The 19,371-nt window shown below is 34.6% G+C and overlaps 2 protein-coding genes across 2 annotated transcripts; both read right to left on the reverse strand.

Moving 5' to 3' along the window:
* Window positions 1–13,453: 13,453 nt before the first annotated feature.
* LOC124922754 (protein DOWNSTREAM OF FLC-like) lies at window positions 13,454–14,276 on the reverse strand. The gene is made up of 2 exons (XM_047463462.1): window positions 14,092–14,276; window positions 13,454–14,015 (listed from the first exon to the last, which is right to left on the reverse strand). Exons 1-2 carry the CDS (start codon window positions 14,252–14,254, stop codon window positions 13,699–13,701), a joined length of 480 nt encoding a protein of 159 aa, XP_047319418.1. The 5' UTR covers window positions 14,255–14,276; the 3' UTR covers window positions 13,454–13,698.
* A 2,063-nt stretch (window positions 14,277–16,339) lies between these two features.
* On the reverse strand, window positions 16,340–18,857 carry LOC124920958 (aspartic proteinase-like protein 1). Its single transcript, XM_047461549.1, has 9 exons — window positions 18,470–18,857; window positions 18,246–18,387; window positions 17,887–18,128; window positions 17,580–17,807; window positions 17,372–17,510; window positions 17,223–17,293; window positions 17,037–17,136; window positions 16,890–16,950; window positions 16,340–16,808 (listed from the first exon to the last, which is right to left on the reverse strand). Exons 1-9 carry the CDS (start codon window positions 18,766–18,768, stop codon window positions 16,474–16,476), a joined length of 1,617 nt encoding a protein of 538 aa, XP_047317505.1. The 5' UTR covers window positions 18,769–18,857; the 3' UTR covers window positions 16,340–16,473.
* Window positions 18,858–19,371: the final 514 nt, after the last annotated feature.

Genomic DNA, 19,371 nt, shown 5'->3' on the forward strand with positions numbered 1-19,371 from the left:
CTTTTCAAGTCAAGGACAAAGTATACATTTTCAATTGACCATTCTTTCTCATCGTCTTGTGAGAAACATATTCTATATCGACCCTTTACTTGAACCTTCGATTCATCCTCAAATGACACGTACCCATTCTTTATCTCTTGTATCTCCACAAAAATTCTTGTTCCCGCACATATGATTGATGGCTCCAATATCGAGATACCACAACATCTCCTTGTCGGAAGTGGTGTCTTTATAGGCGATCATGAGAACACCGACTTCTCTTGTCTCCTCTTCCGTGACCAGATTCGCGTTCTCTTCTATCATTTTTTCAGAATAGCACTTTTTTGCACAGTGCCCATATTTGTTGCAGTTGTGACATTCGACGTTTGATTTGCACTCTTTTGCGTAATGCCCATGCTTTCCGCAGTTGTAGCATTCAATAGTTGGATGATTTGACTGACCGCCTCTCCCACGACCACGCCAATTTTGTTGGCTTGACTGATCCTTTTCTTCATAATTGTTTTCACGTCCTCGACCTCCGTTGTGGCCATGACCACGACCTCCACGACCGTGTCCCCTCCTCGATTGTGTTGCGCATACATTACCCTGTCCTCATTGATGGTTGTCTTGGCTTGTAAGGCTTCTTCGAGCAACTCTTGTTTTTTCTTATTCTTCCACTGCTCATGCGCTTCAAGAGAACCAGCAAGATCATCAACGGTCATCTCTTCCAAACTCTTTGATTCTTCGATTGCACAAACGACGTTTTCGAAATTCTCGGTCAATGACCGTAGAAACTTCTCCACAACTCTTGCATCGGAGAGGGCTTCTCCATTGCATTTAAGTTGATTCACTACTTTTTGCACACATGTGATGTAGGTAGAAATTCCTTTTGACTCCTTCATCTTCATGGCCTCCAATTCGCCTCAAAGAGTTTGAAGTCGCACTTGTTTAACTCGATCGACACCCTTGAAAACCCTCTCTAAAATGTTCCACGCTGCCTTCGAATTTTCTGCACCTGCAATTTTCTCAAAACCCGACTCATCCACCGCTTGAAATAGGAGGTAAAGAGCGGTCTTATCTTTCGTGTTTCTTTTAACGCCCTCAACTGAGTCGCCGAAAGATTTCCCGTTTCAGCCGGTTCTTCATAACCATCTTCGACTACTTCCCATACGTCTTGTGCACCGAGTAATCGCATCTAAATAATTCAATTATCAAAGTTGGTTTTGGTGAGTCGCGACAGTGGTATCTGCCCCCAACGCTTTATTTGCCATGGTACTCTGATACCAATTTGAGAAAAATAAAATTTTGGAGGAAAAGGAGATAAAGTGAACTATTGGGGATTTCTTCTTTAAGAAGACTGAAACAAATATTTTTTATTCTTTTTTCTCACTCATCATATTCAGCACACACACCTCTATTTGTAGACTCTTAACAGAAAACAAAACGTACAAGAAATGAAAACAACAATCAAAGACAAAAACTATAACAACAAGATTTAAGGCTGACCTTTAGTTACTAAAACGTTTGAGACCTATATCATTAAAGACTAAACTTAAAAGGCATTCAATTAATTACTTAAAATATGACTTACCGTTATTTGAGTTTATTGTGTAACAATTATAGCCAGAGATAAAAGCACGGAGAGCAAGAGAGATGTAGAATAGAGAGATTCGTCGTTGTCCATTGATTGCTATTTATATTGAAAACACACCAACGGTCGAATCTTCCTTTAGGACACATGTTATTTATTAGTTGGAAGGATGCCAATAGTACGAAAACGTACGACAGAGATATGCGTTTGATCGTGGGCGTACCAGATTGATAGTGCGCGGAATATTCTCTAATATCGTGTTGTATTGGATAGTAAAATGCGTGTAATTTGAATAATAGCGTATGTGGTAGTCGTTCATTTGTTGAGATCAGCTGGCTTGTCAAACTAATAACAAACACTGCTGATGAGCTGAGTGGATGCTTCTTTAGACGACTGCTGAAGCAAGGCGTCTGAACACGCATTACTTTAGACCACGTGTAATGTACGACGTCTTCTCGCGCATTACTTCAGACCATGTCTGATGTAATTAGACGACGTCTGCTCGCACATTACTTCAGACCACGTTTGATGTAATTGGACGACGTTTGCTCGCGCATTATTTCAGACCACGTCTGATGTAATTAGACGACGTCTGCTGTAATTAGACGACGTCTGCTCGCGCATTACTTCAGACCATGTCTAAGTAGTTCAGACTCCGTCTGATTGTGCTTACTTCAGACTACATCTGAAGACATACGTCTTATGAGTTGTACCTGCGTAAAGACAAATTACACATCTTAGTTCTATTTAAATCACAACTTAACACTAGTAAAAAAAAGGACCTTTACCGACGGTTTTTCCCGAAGGTTTTGTAAAACTCTCCTAAATAATCCCGAGAGGAACAAATCCTTCGGTATTAAAAATAGATTCTGAGGGGGGTGTAAAACTTTCGGGTTTATTAATTATTACCGAAAGTTTTTGTAGAACTTTCGGTTTTTACCTTCCCAAAAAACAAAAAAAAATTCTAAGTGTTGGATGTGGGTTATTTGCGAAGGTTCTTACAAAAACCTTCGGTTTTGAAATCCCGGGGATTTTTAATTGCGAAGGTTATTCAAAGAACCTTCGGTTTTACCTTTTTTGAAATTCTCTTTTCCGAAAGTTTTACAAAGAACCTTCGGTTTTTCTCAATTAAAAATAATTCTAAGTTTGATAATGGTTTTTTCCGAAGGGTTTTTAATAAACCTTCGGTTTTGACTAATATCAAAACCGAAGGTTATATGAAAACCTTCGACATCTACCTCTATAAATACAAACCCTAACCCTTCTCTTTTTCATTCCACCCTCTCATTTATCTCTCTCCCGCGCCGCAACCGCCTCCTCCACGCCGGTTCTTCTCTTCTCTCGTCTAGGTTTGTTTCATTTGTTTTTTTTGTTTATTATTAGATTAAGATTTATTAAGTTTATATATATATATATATTATCTAGATTTAGGCTAGTTTTAATTATTTGTTTGTTTCATTAATTTAGATTTGTCTATATACGTTTTTGTTTAGATTAGATTTAGGTTAGTTTGTTAAATATATGTTAGTTTTGTTTTTTATTTGATTGAAGTTATATATATTAGATTTAGGTTACGGTTATTTTGTTTGATTAATATATATATATATATACATGATATATCTGAAATGCATGTAGGAATATGGGTGATTCATGGAATAGTCTTCGGCGTACACCGGAGAAACTGCATACGTGTTACCAGAATCTAATAGCACAATCCGAAATTGCGGCACATGAGGAAGAGGTGAGACGGATGACGCTGGAAATGGTGCAAATCCGATTGAGGTATGCGGAAAGAGGCCGATTGCTCAGTGAAATTAAAGCGGACAAGGCCGAAATGGCCCAGAGAATCTCGAACAGGAACTTGTAATGTTGAGGAGTCGACTGAATCAACCACCCCCTCCTCCCACCCCATCTAATAATTTCTAGATTAATTATGTGTTTATTTATTTTTCCGTACGAACGATTATGATATTTTTATGTGTTTTGTTTTAATTTTCATGAATTATTATTATTATGTTTGGTTTGGTTTGGTTTGGTTTAATATGTTGTTAATTAATTATGTTATTTTTGTTTACTTTTCACCTTTTTTTAAAAAAAAAGCATGGCCAAAACCAAAGGTTTATTTGAAAACCTTCGGTTTTGACCCCTGCTTAAAAAAATCTAAAAAATTTCTAAGTATGGGGAAGGGTAAAAACCGAAGGTTTATTTGAAAACCTTCGGTTTTGACCCCTGCTTAAAAAAATCTAAAAAAATTCTAAGTATGGGGAAGGGTAAAAACCGAAGGTTTATTTGAAAACCTTCGGTTTTGAGCCCTGCTTAAAAAAATCTTAAAAATTTCTAAGTATGGGGAAGGGTAAAAACCGAAGGTTTTCAAATAAACCTTCGGTTTTTACCCCTGCTTAAAAAAATCTAAAAAATTTCTAAGTATGGGGAAGGGTAAAAACCGAAGGTTTATTTGAAAACCTTCGATTTTTACCCCTGCTTAAAAAAATCTTAAAAAATTTCTAAGTATGGGGAAAGGTAAAAACCGAAGGTTTATTTGAAAACCTTCGGTTTTGACCCCTACTTAAAAAAATGGGAAGGGTAAAAACCGAAAGGTTTTCAAATAAACCTTCGGTTTTGACCCCTGCTTAAAAAAATATAAAAAATTTCTAAGTAGGGGAAGGGTAAAAACCGAAGGTTTATTTGAAAACCTTCGGTTTTGACCCCTACTTAAAAAAATGGGAAGGGTAAAAACCGAAGGTTTTCAAATAAACCTTCGGTTTTGACCCCTGCTTAAAAAAATCTAAAAAATTTTTAAGTATGGGGAAGGGTAAAAACCGAAGGTTTATTTGAAAACCTTCGGTTTTGACCCTTGGTTAAAAAAATCCGAAAATTTTCTAAGTATGGGAAGGATAAAAACCGAAGGTTTATTTGAAAACCTTCGGTTTTAACACTTCCCAAACACATCCTGTTTAAGGTCAGGACCGAGAGGTTTATTTAAAACCTTCGCAAATACACATAAAAACCGAAAGTTAATGTTATAACTTTCGGTTTTAACAATTCCTAATTTGTTAAATTATTTTGTTTTTAACCCACTAATCTTAACTCCTAACTAATATAATCAAGTGTGGGTTATATTTTAAAAATTTATATTGTGTTTTATGTTGAAATGTTTATGATTGTGTTTGATTATTATAGAGAAGTGTATTTGAATGTTTATGTTTGATTATCTTATGAATGTGTGTAATGTTTGATCATATGGATTGTGCAATATTTTAAGGATATCAAATGTGTTAAATTAATGTTGTTAAAGGTCATTAGAAGGTGAGAAACAATAGAATTTAACAAATTAAGAAGTGATAATCCCGAAAGTTATATATTTAACCTTCGGAAATATTCATCTAAACCGAAAGTTTTATATAAAACTTTCGGGTTTTATACTTCCGAAGACCGAGAGTTATATATACAACTCTCGGTTTATATGATTATTTCCGAAAGTTAATTATATAACTTTCGGTTTTTACATTTTCAATTTTTTAAATTAAAGTATTTTTTCTTTCCAATATAGACTCCTAACTAATATAATCAAGTGTGGGTTATATTTTAAAAATTTATATTGTGTTTTATGTTGAAATGTTTATGATTGTGTTTGATTATTATAGAGAAGTGTATTTGAATGTTTATGTTTGATCATCTTATGAATGTGTGTAATGTTTGATCATATGGATTGTGCAATATTTTAAGGATATCAAATGTGTTAAATTAATGTTGTTAAAGGTCATTAGAAGGCGAGAAACAAAAGAATTTAACAAATTAGGAGTGATAATCCCGAAAGTTATATATTTAACCTTCGGAAATATTCATCTAAACCGAAAATTTTATATAAAACTTTCGGGTTTTATACTTCCGAAGACCGAGAGTTATATATACAACTCTCGGTTTTAATAAGGGTCAAAACCGAGATTTTTATATAAAACTCTCGGGGTTTAATAAAGGTCAAAACCGAGAGTTGTATATAAAACTCTCGGAAATGACAGAATAAAAATAAAAAAGCGCCTCTTTCTCTTCTTTCCCGATTTGCTTTCTCTCTTCTCCTCTCATCTCCTGCCACCCGCTTCTCTCTCCCCGACGACCAAGACGCCGCGCCGCCTCCCTGACGAAGACCACCGAAGACCAAGACGCCGCGTCGCCGCCTTGCCGAAGACCAGCGAAGACCACCGAAAGCTTTTGAAGATTCGCCCAGCCGCCGCCGAAACTTGAAGAATCTCCTCTGCCGCCGCCGCCGCCCTGCAAGGTTAGTTTATAATTTTTTTTGCAATTAGGTTAGTTTATTGTTAGATTGTTGAAATTAGGTTAGATTAATTTGAGATTCTTGTTAGATTTTTGAAATTAGGTTAGATTATTGTTAGATTTTTGCAATTAGGTTAGATTATTGTTAGATTATGTACATATTATTGTTAAATTAGTCTATAAGTTTAAGATTAGGTTATTGGATTAAATTTTTGAATTGATTTTAGATTTTGATTTAGGTTAGATTTTGTTTAATATAGGTTTTGGTTGATTTTGGTTTGATTGTGGTTGGTTTGATTTGGGTTTAATTGATGTTTGATTTAGGTTAGATGTTGTTTAATTTAGGTTTTGGTTTGATTTTGTTTTGATTGTGATTGGTTTGATTTAGGTTAGATGTTGTTTAATTTAGGTTTTGGTTTGATTTTGTTTTGATTGTGATTGGTTTGATTTAGGTTAGATGTTGTTTAATTTAGGTTTTGGTTTGATTTTGTTTTGATTGTGATTGGTTTGATTTAGGTTAGATGTTGTTTAATTTAGGTTTTGGTTTGATTTTGTTTTAATTGTGATTGGTTTGATTTAGGTTAGATGTTGTTTAATTTAGGTTTTGGTTTGATTTTGTTTTGATTGTGATTAGTTTGATTTAGGTTAGATGTTGTTTAATTTATGTTTTGGTTTGATTTTGTTTTGATTGTGATTATTGGTTTGATTTGAGTGTAATTTATTGTTTTTAGGTTTGGATTACGAATTTCAGCCGCCCCCTGCCCGCCCGTCAATCTACATCCGCTGCTCTTCTTCGTTGCTCATTTTGTGCAAGGTTAGTTCTTGTTGGTTTATTATATGGTTAGGTTTAGTTTAATGTTAGATTTATGTTAGCTTTTCATGTTAGATTTAAGTTTGATTTATGTTAGATTAGGTATCATGTTTGATTTATGTTAGATTATGTTAGCTTTTCATATTAGATTTAAGTTTGATTTTTGTTTGATTTTATTTATGTTAGATTAGGTATTATGTATGTTAGATTATGTTGGATTAGATTGGGTTTGAATTAGATTTGATTGTAGGTTAGAATTGTTATATGGATTGATTTATGTATGAATAAAATTATGTTGGATTATAATTGATTGCTTTGAAATGTGTATGAATGATATAATTTTAGATTATATGTATGTTGAATTTTGGTTGGATAATGATAGATTAGAAAGAAATTATGTTAGCATTATGTAAGCCTAATTAATGTAGACAAATTTAAGTAAATAATAATGCGGGTTGTTTTCCATTTTATTAGAAATATGGAAGTACCCGATAAAAGCTGGATGACCTTACGTCGAGATCATCCTGATTACGAGGAAGGCGTTAACAAATTCCTCGAGTATGCTCTTAGGAATACATCCCGACAAACTGTGAAATGTCCCTACGTGAAATGCTTGAACACGCCGTTTATGGAAATAGACGAAGTGAAGACTCACCTCATCATTTATGGAATAAATGTTCATTATGAGTATTGGTATTTTCATTGAGAAAAGAGACGTACTACTCAAGTGGTTAATGACGATGTCGATGAAGATGCCGATGACTTAGATGATGATGATGATGATGATGATGATGACGATGATCAGTCGGAGGATGCCGTGCCGGAATTCAACGATGCGAGACAAGAGATGAATAATATAGTTAATGAAGAGGTCAATGAATACGTTATATGCACGAATTTATAAACCATATGTTCCCCAACGTTAATGACGTCCCGAGCAACGATGAACCAGTCGAAGATGCGCATAGATTTTATAAATTGCTTGATGATTACAAACGGCCATTGTATGAAGGTGCTCGAATAACGAAATCATCGGCACTACTGAAACTACTTCACATAAAAAATGTATGTCAATGGACGAATTCTTCGTTCGATATGTTGTTGCGTCTACTTAAAGACTATATATTACCGATTGACGCTCAATTGCCAAACTCATACTACGAAAGTAAAAAATTCATTACTGATATCGGGCTTAAATATGACAAGATAGACGCATGTAAGAACAACTGTATGCTATTTTAGAAGGACGACGTAAATGAAGATTCTTGCAGAGTTTGCGGTCTTTCAAGATGGAAAGTCGACCAAACAAGTGAGACAGTTCGGGAGAAGCAAAATGGGAAATTCATTCCAAAAAAGGTGTTGAGATATTTCCCTTTAATACCAAGACTGCAAAGACTATACATGTCCTCAAAAATGGCTACAATGATGAGATGGCATAAAGAAGGAAGAGTTGATAGTGATACGTTGAGACATCCCGCTGATTCCTTAACTTGGAAGACGTTTGATGAAAATTATACAGATTTTTGCTTCAGAATCTCGAAACGTAAGACTGGGTTTATCAAGCGATAGGTTTCAGCCATTTGCAAATGGGAAAAAATCATACAGTGTTTGGCCGGTTATTCTCGTTCCTTATAATGTGTCACCCACGACTTGCATGGATTCTAGCAATTTCATTTTATCTATGTTAATTCCGGGTCCAAAGAGTCCGGGAGATGCAATTGACATATTTCTCCAGCCATTGATCGAAGAGTTGCATGAACTGTGGCAAACAGGTGTGAAAACGTTTGATGCACACACCTCGCAATACTTTAACATGCGAGCGGTGTTGTTGTGGACCATTAACGACTTTCCCGCATACGCGAATTTATCAGGCTGGAGTACGAAAGGTAAATTCGATTGTCCTTGTTGTAACAACGACACGATATCTCTTCGATTGGTTCATGGTTCCAAACAATGTTACTTGGGTCATAGACGTTTCCTTCCACCGAAGCACAAATACAGAAGGGATAAAGAGTCGTTTGATGGTCGAACTGATTATAGAGATCCCCCTAGATTGTTAACGGGGCAAGAAAGTTACGAGCAAGCACGAGACCTAGAAGATATAATTCTTAGTGCGGATCTGAGTAAGAGAACCAAGATATATCATGAAACGCGGGGAGACAATTGAAACAAACTTAGCATTTTCTTCCGTCTGCCCTATTGGAAATCACTATTATTGAGACATAATTTGGATGTGATGCATATTGAGAAAAATATCTGTGATAGCGTGTTGGGAACAATAATGAATATGAAAGAGAAGACTAAGGATGGTCCTAAAGCCCGTAAAGACTTGGAACTCTTAGGCATAAAATCATGGTTACATCCTATAAATGATGAAGGAGTTGTTCATTATCCAGAAGCGCCTTTCACTTTGACATCCGAAAATAGAAAACGTCTTTGTAACTTCTTGAAAGATCTCAAGTTGCCCGATGGTTTTTGCTCAAATATCGGCGGTTGTGTAAATTTGGAAGAGAAAAAGATTTCGGGATTAAAGAGTCTTGATTGTCACATTTTATTGGAATATCTTATTCCTTTAGCAACTCGTGGATTACTTCCAGATAATGTGTATGATGCGTTAATAAATTTGTCTCGTTTCTTTCGGTTGTTGTGCTTCAAAGAGTTGATTCAAGAGGACCTCGAACAATTGTACAATGATATTACATTGACGCTTTGCAAATTTGAAATGATTTTTCCGCCGTCAATCTTCGACATCATGATGCATCTCCCGGTTCACTTGTCATTTGAGGCTTTGCTTGGAGGACCTGTTCAGTATCGATGGATGTATCCGTTTGAACATTACATGGGTACAATGAAAAGATATTTGCGGAATAATAACCACCCCGAAGCCTCTATAAGCGAGAGCTATCTTGTTAATGAGAGTATTAGTTTATGTGCCAGGTATATGGAGGAACAAGAGCAAGAAAATGCACAACCTGAAATCTCGAGCATTTCAATATTTGCATCGTTGGAAGACCTATCTAACGGAAAAGTATACAACTTGGATTATATCGATCGAGTGACAGCTCATTCTTACATTTTGAAAAATTGTCCCGAAGCAGAACCTTTTTACATGTAAGATTCGATGTTGTTGTTACTAATTAGCATTAAAGAGTATGCTATTTAATATTCGATCTATTTGCAGAGATTATAACAATGAGTCCAGTGGAGAAACGTTTGCCGCATATTTCAAGCATCGAGTGAGTAAATTATAAACCATATATATCCTAACTCTTTTTATTCATTTTAACAAGTTCATTTCGGATACATATATAGGTCGCCCATTTAGCAGAAATTAACGACATATCAAGAGACCTCAAGATCTTAGGAGAAGGTCCAAGTATGTACTCGTCGATGTATGTTTGGTATAAAGTAAACGGTTTCAAATTCTGTACAGAAAAACACGACGAAGGTTTGACCTCTCAAAATAGTGGGGTGGTTGTTGAGGGGTACAGCGGATCTGAAACCATGTCATACTACGGAGTTTTAACGGATATAATCGAAGTACAATACTATTCTCACAAACGAGTTGTTTTATTCAAGTGTAAGTGGTTTGATACACACTCGGGGGAACTAGGAGTGAAAGTGGATAAATATGGCTTCATAAGTGTAAATGTAAACCGAATTTTGAAAACCCAAAGTCAAGACCCGTATATATTGGCGAGTCAAGCGAAACAAGTATTCTATGCCCCTGATATGTCAGCCCGACCCGGTTGGAAGATTGTGACAAAAATAAAACCGCGGTTTACAAACATATAGTTCAGATTAATTAATTAGGTAGATTTATGTGTTTAACTTTATATTCATTCTTATTACTACTTTATTTCAATTATTCACTCAATTTTATTAATTGTGTGAATTAAGAATGTCTGAAGGTCCTAAAACAACTTGGAAGAGTATGAGGAAGACACCCAAGAAATTGGATAAAAGTTACCAAAACCTACTTGCCCAATCCGAGTCCTTAAAGCTCCGAGGATCGTCTTCTACAGACCAACCACCTATTGCTGTGGTCCCGATAGCTACTGCGCCTCCCCCAACAGACGAGGATGTTGAGGCTAGTGAGCTCCAAGAGTTTATAGAGAGCACATTTGCTAATATGGTGGATAGCGATGAGGTTGAAGACGAGGGTCTCGAGGAGCCTATCGAGGAGCAGGATGGCGAGGAGGAGCCCGGGACCACTCCCGACCCATCATCGACAGGTAACTCGTTTACAAATTAGTTAGTGTTTCAATTGATTGACATATCTAATTATGATTTTGATAATTTTGAAGAATCTTCTGCCCGCAAGAGACGGGGGAAGAACAAGAATATTGCGCTGTCTAAGAGGGTAGCGGGGACAAGGATTCCTCTCACGTTTAGAGAGAAGGATGGTAGGCCAGGTGGTACAGACGTGGGAAGAACACGGTGGTCTAAACATGTGGGGTCGATTATCCAGGACCCCGCAGCCGTCTCACACCGTCTTCTAAAGTGGAAGACTTTAAGTGCAGACCAATTGGATTCACTGTGGACTGCTATCAAGGTAATACTTATTACTTGATTATACATTACATCATTAAATAATTATTTTTAACATTTGGATGTTATTTTTTTCAGGATCCGTTCGAAGCTACTAATGGTGATATTGAGTCTTTTCGAAATACCGGATTGGGACACGCCAATCAGATATGGGATAGATGGCGGTCGGATTTGAACAAGACATATATTCGCGTCCACAAAGGAGACGAGGCGGCGGTACTGGCTAATCCTCCACCAGACTACGATCGAGATGATTGGGAGTTTGTGTGTCGCAACCATTTCTTCACAGAAACATTTAAGGTACAGTTTCATAATTAAAATAAAATTTGATACTAATTAATCTAACTTCATTTTTTATTTCAAATACAGAGAAACAGTTCTACAAATATGAAGAACAGGAAGAAGCTGAAATTCCCGCATCGAACGAGAAGTAGACCGTTTGTACAGATTGAAGACGAGTTGGTAAGTAAATTATTTGTAATAACTTAATCTAAAGATTGTTATTAATTATATAAATCATTTATTTCAACAGGCGATTGAAATGGGACGGGCACCGTCTGTAATTAAAGTATTCAAGAGGACCCGTACCCCAAAACCGACAAAAGAAAACCCAACACCCGTCCCGGACGAACACGTGCAAGAGAAAATTGTAAGTGAATTGAATATGCCTCATTTTTTATTATAGAAATGATATTTTATTTGAATTGTGCAGGTTGAGATGGAGGAGGTTGTTAGTAACGAACCGGGAATATCGTATTTCGAATTGACGGAGAGGGTGTTTGGACAACAAAAACACGGGGTCGTGTTCGGAATGAGATCAGGCGTCCGGCCGACACACTTTCGTGAGGATCGTCGAAGTGGAAACAGTTCACAGCGAAACAATGAGCGATTGTTAGAAGAGAATCAAATAATGAAGCTCAAGCTGGAGGAACTGGAGAAGTGGGATGAAGAAAGAAGGCGCAGAATGGAAGAAATGGAAGCGGAAAAGGAAGAAATTGTGACAAGAATGGAGATGGAGAAGTTAGAGATGAACGCAAGAATGGAGAGAATCGAATTGTATATGAGGCAACAACCACCTCCTCCCCCCACAAGCTAAGGTTGTTTCGATTCAAAACATGTTTTCATTAATAGTTGTATCAATTTGAATTTATAACAGATTGTTCGGATTATTCGTTTGGTTTCGAATTTTGTAATGATAATTATTAATTAATGTGATGTGGCATTTCTTTTATCATTGATATATTGGTTTGGCTGAACAGGTTTTGGTTGCGAGCAAAATAATCCACACATTTTTAAAAATTTACGGGAAAAAACCGAAAGTAATATAAAAATTATTAATTTTTTTTAAATCTAATTAATTATTTTTTCATCTATTAATATTTTTACTTTAATAGTTAATTATTTTATTTATATATTTTTAAAATAAGTAATAATAAGGAGAATGAATAAATCAAATAAATAAAATATATAAATGTATATTTTTAAAATATATATATATATATATATAATAAAAATTATATATATATATATTATTAAAGTGTTATTTTTCTCTTTAAAAATTCTCTATCTTATTTCTCTTTAAAAGTCTAGTCTTTTATCTTATTTCATCATCTTATAAAATTTATTGAAAATTTTATTCAATTAGTACATAATATTAGAATTTACAATAGAATTTTCCTTTCATCTAAGTTAAATATTAGTAGTTTGAGTTTTATTTATTAACTTTTTAGTTTAAGTTGAATCATCTTAGTAATTAATAATTTATCTCATAACGATTCAATTTTATAGGAGTAAATATTTATAATAATTTTATAATAAAAAAATAAATAGGAAAAAATTATAAAATAATTTTAGTAAATAATAAAAAAAATTTAAGAAAGAGAAATTGTTATCTATTCCCGTTATGACCCACTATTTTTTTCATATCTTTGTCAACAATAAGAAACACTGTAAATCTTCCCATTATTAGTTAATAAAAACAAACGTTAGATATGTTTGATTAAGATTAAACTCGTAAAAAAAGTAATAAATAAATTGGAAAATGATATAGACTTCGTGAAAATTCAAATGAACGAGGTTGAATATGGAAGGATATATGTTTTAAGATAGCTTAGTTGATCCTGTATTAAAATGTGATTTTGATAAAAAAAAAAAAAAAAAATAGTTTTGGTTGGGTAACATTAACAACACACACTAACACAGTAACAATAATTGCCAAGTGATGGAGGCCTGAACATGTATAATAAATTGGGTTTTAGGCCCAGTACATTACTATTGAAATTTGGATGGTCCTCTCAAATTTTGGATTAATTTATTAATAAGTAGTAGTAGTACTAGTACTGTTTGGTTGCTGAGTAAGCTTCCAAAAAGTTATATTTAGATAATTGAAAGTAAAGAAAACATACAATAAACTATGAATCTATGAGAAACAGACAAGAAGACAAGAGAGATGAGTGAGTAGAATTTGTTTGGTGTTGAGATGATGATGATGATTTTATTGATCAGTGTCTAGGAACATGGTGGCGCATATTGGCAAAGGCTGTTTGAGAAGAAAACCCATGGAGTTAACAGGACGGACGTCGGAGCTGAGTCCATTAGAACGGGTGAGGATGATTGAGGCCCTTGATCGGCGGGTATCAATTTCGTCGCAGTCAGTCAAGGGGCTGCTGACGAGGACGGCGTCGCAAATGTCATCGCCACGGTCGCCTTGGATGGTCATCTCGTATTCTCCTCCCAACCCACTCAACCCCAACACCGAGTACTTCACTTTCAAACCCTCCCTATCCGTGCACTCAATCTTAACCGTAGCACCTAGTAATTACATAAATACAACGTTATTAATTTAAATATTGATCATCAAATAATGTGTCTGTCTATAATTAAATACCTTGGATGTAGGTAGTGACGTTGGTTTCAAAGCCACGTCCGCAGGTGTCGCAGTAAACTTTGCCCCTCACTTTGAAGGGATGTCCCATACGATAACCGCTCACACCCACCGCCACCGATAGAACCAGCAGGGCCGCCGACACCAAAACTAACAACCGACCCATTATTTAATTAATTGATGATGATGATGATGATAACTGTGTGTGTGTGTTGTGTGTATATATGCTAGGCCATTAATGGATATATATATATATATAGCCGATCGAGAGAGAGATCACATGCATGATGATGGTGGCGGTGGCTTTGGGATTGGGAATAGAAGCGCATCAAACGGGGTCTTGATTATAAATCTCAATCCCAATTCTTTCATAATTATTCATTCATTTGGGTGGCGTGGGCTTGCCGGCGACTCTTCTACGTACGCAATAATCTGATCATCATTCCTCTCTATTATATAATTCAATCTATCTCCTTCTTTCTCTTCATTTTTCTTCTTCTTATTATTATTATATTTACAGATGGATAGATGAATTAATTAGCTAGTAATTAATTAAGATACACATCTCAAATGACAATAAACAAAATGACGGTACAGTTAGGCCGACTTTTGGTTATGGAGAAAAACTTAATTTTTATCTCCAAATCTATAATTCACATCTTTTATTTAATCAATCATTTTAATTAAATATTAAAATTAAATTTTATTCAAATATTTTATTTATATAAATAAAAATTAATATTAATATATATAATATTTATTTTATTACATTATAACATTTATTTTAATATAAATTAAATTTAGAAATTATTCATTTAAAAATTTTATATTAATTATATTAAATAAAAATAAATTCACAATATAAATAAAAATATAACATATTATATTATTTAATGTAACATTTAAATTTGAATAGTACTTATTTATAAAAAAAATATTAAAATTTTTATTTTAATATTAATAAAAATAAATATTAACATATATATAGTTTTTTAATATATATTTAATTATATTTAAAATTTTATTTTAAAAAATTATTATTAATTATAAATAAAATTATGAGAGAGAGAGAGGAGTATATATGCAGAGTTATTAATGTTAATAAAAATTAAAAAACTGGTTTCTTTTTTCTAGTTTAATCAAAAGGGTTATTTGGGAGAAATTTCAAATAACCCATTTCTCAAACGAGGCCTTAATCTTAATTTAGGGTATGTATTGTAGGTTTGGTTCCTTCAACCCATTTAAATCCATAAATAAACAGGTCAAAATTTGTTAACCCCTTTAAACGCAATTTTGATTTAACTTAGTGTTGTTTTATGTTAATGTCATTTTATAATATTATATATATTGAGATCGACATTTATCGTCTAAATACTTTAATTAATGATGTCCCTTCTCTAGCAATTTCACATGGTAGCAATTCACACGGGATAGAAAACTAGATTAAAATAGATCATAATCAACAAAATTTACTCTACTTATATATATAATATTATATTAATTAAGGGTGATCACTTGGAGAAAAGTTTTGCTATTAATTATTGAGAGAGTACTCATTTTACAAATATTATTATTTTGAATTTAAGTAACTCTCAGCCACAGCATGGATTCATTTTACAAATTGTTTCAGAATTCTTTTGTCAGGGGTGTTACAAATAGTATTAGAGCTGACCCTCTGACATCCTATTGAATCATGCACATACACACACACACAAAATAAAAAAAAAAAAACTTGATGAAAGATATATGGTGACTAATTTACTAGTAAAATAATAATAATAATAAAGTTAAGAGGGACTGCTGGCTCCAGTTGGGGCCAAAAAGAAATCATAGTATTAATCGTCACATCCATCTTCATTAGAGAACCAAGTATTATTGTAATCTCCAACTTACAGAATTTACCCATATTTGCAGATCAAAGAGTAAGAAAAAAGCTTTGTAGCAAAGAAAGGACCATTACACAATAACACTAATCAATAACATGTGCTTTAATTTGGGCTACAAAGTTGGGAGAAAGGGAAGCATGAAAGGAAAGCGCAAGGAGGAAGATGAAAACCGAGGTTTGCTCTCGATAGAGATCGAAAGATGGGATCACAACCACAACCACAACCACAAACATCAACCAACACGAGGAGCAAACCCTAATCAACATGCTTCTACAACACTTGCTCCCACTTCTATCAGTAATCCCACTCCCACCCATCATCTTTAATCATATTCTCTCTTTAATTTCTTTGGTGTAATACATGTATGATTAAATGAGATTTTACTTTATGGCGTCTATCTATTGGTGTTCGAAATGGAAAAAAAATGAATTATTATTAGTGGTAAAATAACAAAATGGACAGAAAACACCAAAGAAAATTGACACAAAGTGCCTAATTCTCAGTTTTCGAGATGCAAAGATAAAGGTAGAAGTAGTACCATCACCATCGCCATCATCGAAAACCATGAGTATTGTCGTCGTGGATTCGTGGTTGATGCAGATGAGGAAGATGACTTTGTTGGCGTCTTCCCAGCTTCAACGGGTGCAGTTGCACGCCCTCCTCCTGGAGCACTCTGTTGCTCACTATTAGTAGGCAATGGGGTAGGGTTTCCATCTTTTGGATTCAAGGGCATGTTCTTATCGTCACAATCAACACATTTACAATCAGAAAGAGACCATCCCAGCTTCAGATTCTCCCTATCGAACACTAACCGGTAACCAGTCAAGAAGTTCTCTGCATGGATGTCAATTTAAGTAAATCGAAACACAAACTAATTTAGATATTAGGAAAAAACAGCAAAGTTTATTGATTTACGTCCAATAATCGCTTTATCCAGCTCTGCGGGCTGTATAGCTAAACAGAAACCAACTAGTACCTGCATAGAGAAGAAATCGATGAACTGCTGAAACTTTGGGCTCAACATATATATTCATCAGTTTTATGAACAAATTCATTACTGACCTCATTATCGTGTATAAAAAAAGCTGGATTACGAATTACTAAGCTACTATTGGATGCAAATTTGAATGTCACTTTAGGAATCTTGGGTGTTTCTTCATAACTGTTTACAGAAAAACAATCTAAACATCATAGGCACACTAGAAACATGGTTTTAGTGTAGTACCCTCTATCTGCTCTGATAATTACCTTGATTTGTAGCAATACTTCCAAGGAGATTCTCCAAAGCTTGTTGCTGTGGCATTTATTTGTTCATCAAACTGCACCATTTTTCTAGAATGTGAGATGTTTGCTAGTAAAAGTCAGTGAATCGAATCACAACAAGAACCAAGACCTACCTCTTTGGCAACTTTCTCATACATTTCCTGTGGAAGAAATGTAAATGATGTTCCAGTGTCAACCACTGCTTTGAAGTCTGTCTTGACAAGACAAGAACCCCCAATACAGCAATCCTCAACCGCAACAATGTAGGTTAAACTATGTAAAAAACAAAATTATATAGTTGAATTACAACAAAGATGATATAAATAAAATCAAAAAACGTACTATTTTTCATCCCATGGCAGGAAACTAGTGATTTGCTGGGAAGAAGGTCCCTGGTCCCCAAAGAAGATAGTTCCTGAATTATCAGCGTTAAAACAAACAGAAAAAGAATTGCGAACCATTCCCGATCCATATAGCAAACTCGGGACTGAAATATTTCCTAGTCCAAGCCCGAGAAGTCCATCAGGAGCAGCTCCTTCCAAGAATCCACCGCTCTGTTTTCTCCCACAACTGACAAACAGTAACATAGCTTTAGAACATTATAGTATTAGTTAATGATAATATAGTAAGAATCAAGCCAGTATCAGACCCTATGATAACAGGAACCTTGACAGAGACATTGCTTGAATCATCTTCATCAGAATCAAGATGCAGTATATCTTCGACTAAAACTCCTGAGCTAATCGTGTCTTCAGAGAAGTATTGAACTGTATAAGGACAAGTTTTTGGACTTTTGCAATTTGAACGATCAATTTCACACAACTGATGACTGCAATTGAGAACTTTGCTGGTACTTGATCCGGTTGGATTATACTCGTTTAGATCCTTATCCTGCACAATAGATGCCCCAAACACCAGGGAGCACCTGCCAATCAATAATTGGAAACCTCCATTTAAGTTCAAAAACCGTTTTTTAAGAATCAAAATGTATCAGTTTAGGACACATACCAGAAGACTAGTATAATAACCAGCTGACAGACGAGCACACTGAACACAATTACAGGGTACCCAGAACAGATCAGTCCCAGTATCCAGTGCAACAAGAAAAGAGACACTCGGTGTCCCTATATTGACCCAAGTGTAATGCAACCTGTTTAAAAAACAAGTAGAACCAAAACAAATTCAACAAGGTTTCGTCAAGATAACCATACAAGAAGATAGTGAAAGATTACCAAGCGAGATCGTTGCCAAAAGACATTGTCTTGCTTCCTTCGGACGGGAATAGTAGTTGATACTGAGGACCCAGCTTCATTTTCTGCCTATGGACATCACTGTCTAGAAGCAAGCGATAATACTCCAAATTCCTGGTCGACGGCCAATGATGGGGTAATTCCTCCATACCTTTTGAAACCCTAAGCGTTTTGACTTCGTGGGAGAATCTGTGAATCAGCTTTGAGGAAAGAATGGCAGCGGTGGCACATTGGCCAAGAATAATTGTTATCACTAGACAGAGTAGGGAAGGAGTGGCCATAACGAGTTAACTAAAGCAAGCGAAAACCCGCAATTTATGCTTAATGAAATACATAAAGAAGTACGTAGAATGGTGTGAGATAGGGAGAATGATCAGTAACAGTAAAAGACAATGATGGAAAATGGAGAAAGGTTGAAGACGAAGAAACTTCATTTGCAGCGTGGGGTATCTCACGAGCATGAAACGGCGCGTGACATGGATTCTCTAAAAGAAACTTTTGAATATTAGGAGAAATATTTTTGATTAAGAAAAATAACAAATAAATTCTTCTCATTTCAAAAATGTTTTTTATTAAATGAATTATTGATTATGTGAAAAATATTAATTAATATAATAAAGGATAATAAATATAATACTCCTTATATATTTAATTATATTTTAAATATCTTTTATAGTGATTTTATTTGAAATTGATTCTTACACATTTATTTTTGTTTGAAATATTACTTATTATATATTTATTTATTGTGTTATGATTAAAGACAACAGTAGAATGGGGTTGAATATTGTTGTTTATTTTTCACTTAAATACGGTTTTAATCTTGTTAAAGATTGGAAATTTGTTTCTATTCTTGGACAAATTGTAGTAAGCTCTCTTGAACG

This window comes from Impatiens glandulifera, chromosome 1 (assembly GCF_907164915.1).
Source record: "Impatiens glandulifera chromosome 1, dImpGla2.1, whole genome shotgun sequence".
NCBI classification, from domain to species: Eukaryota; Viridiplantae; Streptophyta; class Magnoliopsida; order Ericales; family Balsaminaceae; genus Impatiens; species Impatiens glandulifera.

Bases quoted from the DNA above. Each gene is read 5' to 3' on its own strand.
- LOC124920958 (XM_047461549.1), bottom strand. From the start codon at position 18,768: ATGGCCACTCCTTCCCTACTCTGTCTAGTGATAACAATTATTCTTGGC. The intron at 18,388-18,469 runs GTAATCTTTCAC...TTTTTTAAACAG, and splicing joins TTTGGCAACGATCTCGCTTG to GTTGCATTACACTTGGGTCA. The intron at 18,129-18,245 runs GTATGTGTCCTA...TCTATTGTGCAG, and splicing joins GTTATTATACTAGTCTTCTG to GATAAGGATCTAAACGAGTA.
- LOC124922754 (XM_047463462.1), bottom strand. From the start codon at position 14,254: ATGGGTCGGTTGTTAGTTTTGGTGTCGGCGGCCCTGCTGGTTCTATCG. The intron at 14,016-14,091 runs GTATTTAATTAT...TGTAATTACTAG, and splicing joins CGTCACTACCTACATCCAAG to GTGCTACGGTTAAGATTGAG.